General features: G+C 40.2%; 1 protein-coding gene across 1 annotated transcript in view; it reads right to left on the bottom strand.

Annotated features, from left to right (window-relative positions):
- Positions 1 to 11,907, bottom strand: part of MED6 (mediator complex subunit 6) — a 22,401-nt gene that overhangs the window by 5,605 nt on the left and 4,889 nt on the right. The window contains exons 2-5 of the mRNA XM_044436644.1: positions 4,783 to 4,942; positions 4,196 to 4,287; positions 1,459 to 1,541; positions 647 to 755 (exon numbers count right to left, since the gene is read on the bottom strand). Coding sequence (XP_044292579.1) covers positions 647 to 755; positions 1,459 to 1,541; positions 4,196 to 4,287; positions 4,783 to 4,942 — 444 coding nt within the window. The remainder of the gene's footprint in view (positions 1 to 646; positions 756 to 1,458; positions 1,542 to 4,195; positions 4,288 to 4,782; positions 4,943 to 11,907) is intronic.

An 11,907-nucleotide genomic window follows, 5' to 3' on the forward strand; every position in this document is an offset into this window, starting at 1 on the left:
CTCCCATCTACTCATTCGAGTAGCACAGTGACTCTGCAGGAGCAGCAACCGTGCTTAGCTGCCCCCACAGTCACTGCTGCTGGAGACGCTCCCTAATGTTTGGCTGCCCCACTGCTGCTCTACTGCCTCCTGAAGCACGTGCACAGTAGATGTTTGCCTCACAAGTGTGCAAAGATCGCTTGTTGGCAAAAGCACTGAGCATTAGGGAGCCCATGCCAGGAGGAATGACAGGGAGTGCAAGAGCAGCCAATCAGTACCCTGCCTGCTGACAATTCAGCTGTTGCTAGGCAAACAAGGCAATGGAAAATGGAGGTTGAAGTGACCACTTGCCACTAAACTGACTGACCAAAACAGGGAAACCACAGAAAAACATTGTAACCAGCTTCACACATAATGAGAAGCAATGTTGAAATGTGGAAACCTCAGAACAAACCATCGCAAACAAATCAGAACAAATCTCCATGGTGATTCATGGTAAAGAAATGTGTTACGTTTCATCAAGCTTTTGAGAGTCACACAGTAGATGCCATTGCTGCCATGGCTTGTTGTTATGTGTGCATACAGCCACATTAAGCTTAATCCTAGAATTTCTCCCAAAGCACAGCACAAGAATGGATTTTAAGCATGGAGTCTTTAAATAACATACCTCGTTCCTCCTGATCTTTGAAATGCCACCAATACCCTTTGGAAGGGTGATAGCGACAGTAAGACATGGCTTCCTCAAAAGCCGACTGGATTCCATGAACTGCACTGAGCTTGAAAAAAAAAAAACTTTGTAAGAAAGCGTACAAATTCTTTTATAGTACTTTGTTTTAGCCAGCCAAACTAGCCAACTCACATATCCTTTGATATCCTTTATACATATGCAACCCAATAATCTGAGACTTTTATGGGGTAGAATCTCCCTATGGTTTCATACCAATGCTCTATAGAAAAGGGTAAGGAGGAACTAAGAAGAAACATGAAAAGAGATTCTTCACTCAGTAAGGAAAGTATGAGGGTTCAAGAGGAGGGATGGGAACACATGGGGTACTGAGTAGGCAGTCCAAGGACACTCAGGCACTTTCTTTACCACTGCAGAGATTTCACACATCTGTCTTCTTTAGGGGCTGTCTATGGATGCCTTCAACCTTCTGAAGTTAGGCAAGTTGCAACCACTGAGAAGGCCTTTTTCATGATCTTTGAAGGCCATTTATGGAACATAGTCCCCTGGGAGGAGTACTCAAGGTAAGATCTACTGTGTGGAATTTTCCTCCTTAAATATAAAGGCAATACACCATGCAGCAGTTCACAGTTTAATTTTTTTTAAATTAGTAACACACATACATGCTGCAGAAAAAGTGAAGGAGTGTCACTTACAGCTTTCCCCATAATTTAAGGACAAAGGAGCAGGAAACCAGCCAAACCATTGCACTGAAATTCCTGTATTCAAATAGAATACATATCACAGGGACTTACCACTCTAGAGTTTACCACTGACCCCAGGTCTGGAGCCTGATAAATTACTCCAGCAATAATATAATAATCAGCCAATGGAATAACTGCAAAAGAGAAACACAGCATTCATTCAGCTACTGAAACACCCTAAATAAACAGCACCTAGGTTTAACTTGTTTTTCACAAAGCAGCAGTGAGAACTAGTTGACATTCACGTGCTACTTTCTCAAAAGAAGAGAAGGCTATTGGGATTATTATGAAAGGATTATTGCATTTGAGATATGAGTCTTTAGTCATAAACCTATAGGAAAAGCAAAACAAATGGATATAGATTTGGAATCCAGAATAAATGAGGATAAATGCTTTTTTATTATTATTATTATTATTATAACATTTCTATGCCGCCCCTTGCCGAAACCTTCGGCCCCTTGCCGAAACCTTTTCAATTAACTATCAAAGTTATTTTGGCAAGTACATACCTATGATAGTCAAATAGCCTGTTGTAAAGCCTATTATATATATTACAGCCTAACATGCTATAATAACTCTTTTGTACATTGCTAATTCCAAATATCAGTGACAATAAGATTTTCCTGTCATCAGAGGAAATCATGAGGCTTCAGATAGTTAAGTAAACAATCTAGCCTAGTCAAGTAAACCTAGCCACCTAGACAGCCTATAAATACATGAATAAATGAATGAATGCTAAAGATTTTGAAGCAAGGAGATAGACACAGACTTCTTGCATTGGCATAGCCAACATGGATAGCTAACATGACAAGAAATACTTTTTTACCACAAGCGGGCATTCTCTTATTATTACAAAAGGGAAATTATGGTTTTTAGAGCAATGTTTAGGGGAGGAAATGTAAGAATTCTCATTTCTCTCCACCTCTGTTCAAAGAAGCATAACAAGCTGATGGTCCCTTACTAGTGTGACCAAATTATAAGAGCTTCCGATGGATTAGTTCATCAAGGAAGAATACAGGTACAGGATTTAGTAGGCGTGCAAAGACTTCCTGTTCCTTAAGCACCTGAAGGTGCTCTGTGGGGAATAGCTGTGTTGAGCCCTCTGAAGAACCCTTTGTCAGGGCAAGCTGCACCTGCACAGGGAAGGACCATATCCCAGAAATATCTTTATTTGTTGCTTATTCTTAAATGTTCAGTAAAACATTTGTCTAGTTAAATTTGTCGCATTTGCCCCAGAACAAAGTTGCCTATAGCTGCAAAATGATTTATCACTCTTGGCATGAGGCCACTGAGATCATATTGCTCATATACATTGGCTAGTGCAGCACACCAAAGAATTTCAGAAGACAATCAGTCTATGCTTTTTAGACCCCAGCAAAGCTTTTGACTGGGTAGATCACAAGAAGCTATGGATGGTTCTGAAAGAAATGGGTGTGCCTCAGCACCTGATTAGCCTGACACATAACCAATACCATGAACTAGAAGCTACTGTTAGGTCAGAATGTGGTGAAACAAAATTGTTTCCGACACACAAAGCTGTCAGCCAAGGGTGTATTTCATCTCCCTGTTTGTTATAATCTGTAGGCTGGAGTAGGACCAGAGGAAGGAGAAGTGAAAATTGGTAGAAGATACGTCAATAATTTAAGATACAGAGATGATGCCATATTATTGGCAGAAAGCAGCAATGAATTCAAAAAAACTAATGAAAGAAGTACAAAAGCAGGATGGCAGCTAAACATTAAGAAAAACAAAAATCATGACTACAGAAGATTTATATAACTTTACTGTCAACAATGAGGAAATTCAAATTGTAAAAGATGTTGCATATCTTGGCTCAATCATCCATTGAATGCAAGACTGCAACCAAGAAATCTGAAGAAGTCTCTGAGACTTGGGTAGCAATGAAAGAACTAGAAATCATAACCCCTCTGGTGAGAGCCAGTGTGGTGTAGTGATTAAGAGCATGGGACTGGGACTCAGACGATCTGGGTTCTAGTCCCCGCTCAGCCATGGAGCCAACTGGGTGACTTTGGGCCAGTCACAGACTCTCAGCCCAACCTACCTCACAGGATTGTTGTTGTGGAGATAAGATGGAGGAGGAGAATGATGTAAGCTGCCTAGAGCCCTTTGTAGGAAAAAGGCAGGATATAAATCGAAAAATAAATAAATAATCAAGTATATCGACATTTCACCAAAGACCAAGGTCAGGATCACCCACACTATTGTATTCCTGATTACTATCAATTGATGTAAGATAGATAGTGAAGAAAGCTGACAGGAGGAAAAACTGTGTACTTGAAGCACGCTGGAGGAGAGCTTTCAAATACTCTGGAACAATAGAGAAACTAACAAATGGGTCCTAGATTAAATCAAGCCAAAACTTTCCCTGGAAGCAAAAATGATGAAACTGCAGCTGTTGTACTGCAGCACATCATAAGAAGGCAAGATTCACTGGAGTAGACAGTCATACTAGGGAAAATGGAAAGCAGAAGACAAAAGGGACAATCAAATATGAGATGGACCAGTTCCATAAAGGAAGCCACAGCCTTGAATTTACGAAGGCTAAGTTGGTCTGTCAAGGACAGGACATTTTGGAGAGCGTTCTTTCATAGGGTTGCCATAAATCAGAGAGACTTGATAGCACATAAAAGCGTAATTATTTGACCTCTGTCATTTCAAGATGGAACATAAAAAACACCTTGGCCAATAACGTTTCAGAAGGTTGTCTCTACCTGTGTCCATGTATAGCTGTCTGTTGCTGCAATAAGGTAGCTGAGTAAATCCTTACCTTGCGTGGGAGTCTGTCTTTGCTGCTTTCGAATGATAAAGAGAATTGGCTCTTGTGCATGAAGAAGGATATACTCCATTCCAACCATTTGACTGAAAGAAAAAAGAGACAATCTGTACCTGGAGATACAGCTATTAACCGAGTTATTGCAGAGATTAGGGAAGCCAAGAAACAGGACAACTGTCCCACTGAGGGATTAAGAGCCGATGCTCCTCTTAGAAGAAGAGGTCCACTTGAGAAAGTATTCATCTTAAGTATTATAAAATGTGAGTAAGCCCTGCTTTTTCTCACAATGATCATTCAACCAGCCAATTTGTTTTTATTTTTTTGCCATACAAAACAGTTTGCACAGTTACAGAGTTGTGTATCTACTATAAACTAAGTGGTAACAGTTACAATTAGAACTATTTCAGTTCCAGGTTGTAACACAACAAAATATAGAAAAGTCAAGGGAGGAAAGGCACTGAACTTGTCTACTCAGAAGTAAGCACAATTTCAACAAGGTTTACTGTGAAATAAATGTTATGGAATTGAATGCTATGCTAACTGGAGTTGTATAGGATTACATACATCATAAAGTTACTTACTTCAAGTGGTCCAAGGTTAGTCTTTGCATTTTCACCATTTCGTTGTTGCATGTTCTATCATAGAATGGATTACTACGCTCAGAGAAATAGTCTAACACACTCCCACTGTTTAATATTGGAATCCAGGAGCTATCAACCCAGGAAATTCCCAGGAGGTTATCTGGAAAGAGGAGGGAAGAGAAGCAAGAGAAAAAACTAGTTAGCGTAATTACAGCTACAGTACCAACAGATTCACACATTAAAGACTTGTTAAAATGTTTCTAACTAATTACACTTAAGATACTTAAAGCAATTCAGCCAACCTGAAATATTCACCATATTACAGACTATAACGTATGACACTTTACATAAGAAATATAGTCTAACAATATATCTTAACATTTTAACCAAGGCTGACATGCCTTCCTAATTGGAGTTTTAAGTATGGGACAGTATAGAGTAAAATAACGAAAACTACACTGTTTTTTACCTCCCCAAACGATATTGTTTTAAAAAGAACAACCATTCCCTGGTTTTGTAGTCCCAGCTGCAGTATGAAGACACAGGATGTAGGAACTTTGCTGAAGCTAAGCATATCTAGGGCTGGTCAGTGCCAAATGGCCACTACCTAAGAATCCAATATATGAATCCTTGAGTTCCATGGAATAAAGGCAATATGTAAACATAATAACAAAATGATAAATCCCATGAAGCAGACTGTTAAAGATTCAGGACAGATAAAAGGAAGCATTTCACATAGAACGTGGTTAAACTATAGGATTCACTGCCACAGGAAGTAATGATGGCCACCAGTTTAGAGGACTTTAGAAGGGGATTGGACAAATTCATGGAGAAGGCAGCAGCTATCAATGACTACTAGCATTGTTAGCTATGTGCTACCTCTATTATCAGAGATGGTATGCTTGGGTATACCAGTTCTTGAAGAGCTTGGGCAGGCAGTACACTTGTACCCAACCTGCTTGAAAGATCTTGTGAGCAGCTGGTTTGCCAACATGTATACAGAGTGCTGGACTGGATAGACCAATGATCTGGTCCAGTATGGCTCTTCTTGTGTTCTCATTCACAGCACACACTGACTGGTTTGGTTTGGTTTGGTTTTGTTCTGTTTTGTTTTGTTTTTCCATCCTTCCATCTGAAGCACTGTGGACAGCTCTGATTGTTCCATCTCAAAAAGATATATTAGCAGTAGAAAAGATACCAGAAAAAGCCAACAAAATGATTAACAGGTTGGGAGCACTTATCATACTAGAAAATGCTGACAGCCCTCCCCAAAATTGCACCCTCCAGATGTTTTTGATGCATCAATCCCAGCCAGCTTGGCCAATGGTCAGAAATGCCCAGCATGGTAACACCAAACATCTGGAGAGCACCAGGTTGGGAAAGGCAGGCCCACAACATCTGTGATCAGTTTAGGAATCACAGAATATTAAAATAGTAGAGCTTGAAGGGGCCATGAAGGTCGTCAAGTCCATCCCCTTGATGTTGCAGGACACCACATTATACCATCCCACTCAGATGGCTCTCCAGTTTCCTTTTAAATGTCTCTAGTGTGGGAGAGCCCACCACCTCTCTAGGCAGCTGGTTCCACTGTTGTATTGCTCTGACCGTGAGGAAGCTTTTCCTGACGTCCAGCCTGAATCTCGGTTGTCACAACTTGAATTGTGCCAGAGCCAATGTGGTGTAGTGGTTAAGAACGTGGGACTGGGACTCAAGACGATCTGGGTTCTCGTCCCCGCTCAGCCATGGAGCCAACTGAGTGACTTTGGGCCAGTCACAGACTCTCAGCCCAACCTATCTCACAGGGTTGTTGTTGCGGGGATAAGATGGAGGAGGAGAATGATGTAAGCTGCCTTGAGCCCTTTGTAGGAAAAAGGCAGGATATCAATCAATCAATCAATCAATCAATTGATTATTCCGTGTCCTACACTCTGGCATCAGCAAGAAGAGATCCTGACCTTCCTCTTTGTGGCAGCCTTTGAGGTACTTATAGAGGGATACCGTGCCCCCGCCCCCCAGTCTTCTTTTCTCAAGGCTGAACACACCCGGTTCTCTCAGCCTTTCCTCATAGGGCAGTGTTTCTAAATCCTGGATCATTTTGGTTGTCCTCTGCTGGACCCTTTCTAATTTACCTGCATCTTTCTTAAATCTTGGTGCCCAGAACTGGACACACTATTCCAGATAAGGTCTGACTAATGAGGAGTATAGAGGAATAACTACTTCTTGTAATTTTGAAGTAATACTTCTGTTAATGCATCCCAAAATAGCATTTGCCCTTTTGGCGGCTGCATCACATTGTTGGCTCATGTTTAGCCTACTGTCCACAATTACTCCAAGATCTTTTTCTTTTTCAGTTCTGTTGAGCCACACATTCCCCATCTTGTATCGATGCATTTGGTTTCTTTTTCCTAGGTGGAGGACTTGGCACTTGTCCTTATTGAATCTCATTCTGTTGCTTTCAGCCCAGCATTCAAGTTTAGCAAGATTGTCCTGGATCTTCATTCTGTCTTCTAGGGTGTTTGCTATTCCACCCAGATTTGTATCTGCAAATTTGATTATTTTTCCTTGTACTTCCTTGTCTAAATCATTAATAAAGATGTTGGTCACCAGGTATTAGGTGTTTTATAAATATATACATGGCTGAGACATTTTTTTCCTTCTTCTCTCATAATAGTTACAAAATTTCCTAGAAAAAAGGAATAATTTCTTCACATAATGCACCATTAACTTGAAGAACTCACTACCATTAGAGTTCATGGTGGGCACTAGTTTAAAAAGAAGATTTGACAAATTAATGAGGGACAAGTTAGCTATTGTAATTAAATATAATCCTCATGTTCAAAGACAACATACATTTGACTACTGACTGCTGGAAAATATAACAGGCCAGCACTGCTGTAACTTTCACACCCCATTTGGGCAATGGAGTGGGGCACCAGTAGACAAGAAGCTGCACTATGCAGAACCTGAGGAAGCACCTCTTTCCATATATTCCTACCCATCCACTTAGATCTTCAGAAGTCCTTCTCCATGTGCCATCCTCTAGTGAGATCAAGGGGGAAGGGGCTAGGACAGGGGTCGGCAACCTTAAACACTCAAAGAGCCATTTGGACCTGTTTCCCACAGAAAATAAAACACTGGGAGCCACAAAACCCATTTGACATCTAAAATGAAGATAACACTGCATATATCGTGTTTTACCTTTATGCTTTGTATAAAAAAACTATAGTGTGTTGCATTTATGAAATCAATGAATAATGCTTTTATATATTCTCCATCTGTGAGCGGCTTCCCATGCCTGACTATTTCCTGAGCGGCCACAAAACTAGCATATGTAGTTGGATTTGCAGGCTGAATCCACTTCTAGAGATGATTCTTGCTCAGATCAACTTTCCACATCAGTTCCGAAATGGCTTTTTTCCTCTCATCTCCATCCGGATATTTTTCAGCAAAGGCTGTGTGTTTATTCTGGAAATGTCTTGCAACACTCGACTTTTTGTTGTTTGCCAATTTCTCACCACATATTAAGCATACTGGTAAACCAGTCTCATCAGCAGTGAAAGCAAATGAATCTGCCCACATACCATTAAACATTCTGTTTTCTTCTGAAACTTTCCTTTTCTTGGATTTATCCATGGTTGGCCTACTGGGGGTTGAAAAGCTCAATAAATCGCGTGCCGGCAGGTGTCGTGCATTGGCAGTTGTGACGCATATTTTGAACGACAGGGAGCTGCAGCAGAGGGATGAAAGAGCCACATGCAGCTCCAGAGCCGCGGGTTGCTGACCCCTGGGCTAGGAGGAGGGTATTCTCAGCAGTAACACTCAGACTCTGGAATTCACTCCCTAGGGATACATTATGGCTGGCACCAACTCTTCCTTCTTTTGGGAGCCAGGTGAAACCTTTTTTTGTTCAAACAAGCTTTTGATTAATTTTAATATTATATTCTTATATTTTGTTATGGATTACTTACTTCAATTTTTGGTTAATTTATTAGCTCTATTTATTATGGTGCATGTGGCTACATTTCATCATGAGATGTTTATTATTTTATTGTTTTATCTATTTCAATTGTTTATTAATTTGTTTTCATTGTACCCTATGTTTATGTGTGAGATATAAAACCTGGAGTGGCTGACAGTGATATATTTAGTCAGTTTAACATGGGCCTGGAGGAGATGCTACTAGGAAGCAGAGTAACTTGTCCTCCTGTAGATATTCACTGGAAGAAGTCTTTTATTCTGATTCCACTAAAAACAGCATTAGGTACCAGGTAAGCTGCAAGGAAAGTACTCCATTCATGTATGCATAGAATATTCCTTAAACTGCAGCAGCATGGAGGACACATAACAAGGCAATGCTTCTAAGCACTTAAATGCACAACCTTATGGCCTCCCGGCATCATGTGGAAGGCTACTGGATTCTTCAGTCTGATATCCAAGACCCTGCAAGGACTCTGAAGGCTGAGGCCTTCCTCAGCATAGAAAGAACAAAACCAGCTCTCCTCCACCAAGGTTGCAACTGGTACTGGGAGGGGGGTGGGGAAGGATGTGCTGGGAGAAGCTGGAGCCCCAGCCTCATTCTTTCTCCTACCCCAGTTCTAAATTTGTACAGCTGAAAATGGTCAACTACATAAAATGCAACATGCAAGGCAGAACAGTAGAGAACACTTATTTCACTGCATTCCTGTACTGGATGCTCATAAGCCTCCATTTTTGAAGGCTTGTGAGCATTTGCCACAGGGGCAATAGGGCTGCCCTCAAAGAAATCCAGGGAAAGTGGGAGTTGAAGGATCCAGAAGCACAACAATTTCAAACCACAGTGGAAATCACCTACATTTCACAAATCTCTCAATACAGGAAATATTGCAACCTGTATTACAAGGTAAAAGGTATGCAGAAGTGTCAGAAACAACATAAGAATGTGTTTGCACCATTACTGCTTGCAGATGTAGAATTCCCACTGCAAAGGAGGTTTTAAGGTAGATGTCTGCCTGGAGAGGAAGCTCTGAGTGAATAAATAATGCAAACTCAGCTACGATATATGGCTGCATAAAATATGAATACATCATTTCAGAAGTCTTTTAGAAAGCAAAACCTAGATACTTGGAAAACCATGATTAATGCAGCATAAATAGGTCTATGAATAATGCATGTACAGCATCAATAATCTGTGGCTCCCTAACTCTTGCATAAAACAGAAGCACGCAAAGAGACAGTTGTATTATTATGCAAATGTGTCTGCTCCACTTCTCTTCAATGAAGGCAGGTTTTTCTCAATGTAGTAATTTGCTACCTTCCTTTAAATATTGAATATCTATATGGGCATCAATAAAAGAAAAATATAGACTATGGCAAAGCTTTGGTGAAATTTTCTCCCAACATTTTTATTTCCACCCTATATGTTCATTGGCAGCAACTACCCTCATCAAATTATCCTATAATCTAATTACAGGAATACTTTAAATCATCAGTTACATATCTTCAAGTGGAATATATAATAAACATTAGCCCTACATTAGTGAATAACTCATAGAAGCTCTCCCATAAAATTCAGTAATAGGACAGGAAGCATCTGAAAAATCTTCAAATAATGGCAAATATTCATAGATAAGCATGGCAAGAATATACAAAACACTACTACAGGATGGCTTACTGGAAATGGAAGTTCAAAGACAAATGATCAACACACCCACAAAAATTAGTGTGAGACATGATTTCTTGAGAAGATTAATTTTGTATTCTGAATTTTTGTTAATCTATAGATTCGTTATTTGTTTATCGGCGCCAGGCGAAGACCTTTTTATTTAAGCAGTATTTTAAATGTTAATATTATTGAATTTTATCTGGCCAGGGCGGCTTGTTTTATATTGTATGTTTTATATCGTATATTTGTATATTATTTAATGTATATATTTTAAAATGTTATTTTAATTTATTGTTGTAAGCCGCCCCGAGGCTTCGGCGAATGGGGCGCCATAAAAATGTTCAAATAAATAAATAAATAAATAAATTAGCTATAACCAAGAAATAAAAAATCCTAATAAGAACATTATTTCTAGTGTATACTGTTGGGGCACCTCAATAGCAGCCACAAGACAGGATAACCAGGTTCAGTCAGGAAAGACCCATTTTGCCTTGAACCTCAGCACTTTATTGAAAGATCACTCAGGCCCCCTGAAGTTACTTACAACAACATACTACCGGGTAGTGGTTCTCACCGTCAATTACAAAATCACAGCCCATGTACAGACATTTTTATAATCTTCCAATCGCATACAGAGTATTAGGTTTCCAGATAATGTTAACATAATAGCATCTTGATGTCTTCATACACAAAACAATACTCTAAACCAGGGGTCGGCAACCCGCGGCTCCGGAGCCGCACATGGCTCTTGAATCCCTCTGCTGTGGCTCCGTCGCTCAAAACACGGGCCAGCACAGCTGCCGATCTGCGACCGAGGCTGGTTAAGTAAATTGCTACATTCCTCTGCTGTTGTGCAGGGAAAGAGTGGAACAAGCTTCCTGCAGGCTCTCATGTTACTCAAACCCTGCTGAGAAGATTCTCTTTGTCCAAATGTAATCTCCTTCATCTGAATGCACTTGGGACCTGCTGTGTTTATCTGCTAATCAGTCGCTAAACACACCTATATCTGTGACTTTCCGCACCGATTTACTTAGCTCCCCCCCCCCCCCACCGGTAGGCCAACCATGGATAAATTGAAGAAAAGTTTCTGAAGAAAACCGAACGTTTAATGGTACATAGGTAGATTCATTTGCTTTTACTGCTGACGAACTTATGGGGTTTGCTGTTTAATGCATGCAACCCTTTAGCACTGACTTTGACTCGGCAGAAAGCTGTTCTCCTATTCAAAATATATGAAACGAGTCCTACTAGTTTTTAATGTAAGATTAAAAATAACAGTTTTTAGTGGCTGAACAACAGCTGCAGCTAAATCTTAATATAGAAGATATAGATTTATTTATTTTATTTATCCATTTATATCCTGCCTTTTTCCTACAAAGGGCTCAAGGCAGCTTACATCATTCTCCTCCTCCATCTTATCCCCACAACAACAACCCTGTGAGATAGGTTGGGCTGAGAGTCTGTGACTGGCCCAAAGTCACCCA

Source organism: Varanus komodoensis, unplaced genomic scaffold (assembly GCF_004798865.1).
Source record: "Varanus komodoensis strain SLA01 unplaced genomic scaffold, ASM479886v1 scaffold3, whole genome shotgun sequence".
Lineage (NCBI taxonomy): Eukaryota > Metazoa > Chordata > Lepidosauria > Squamata > Varanidae > Varanus > Varanus komodoensis.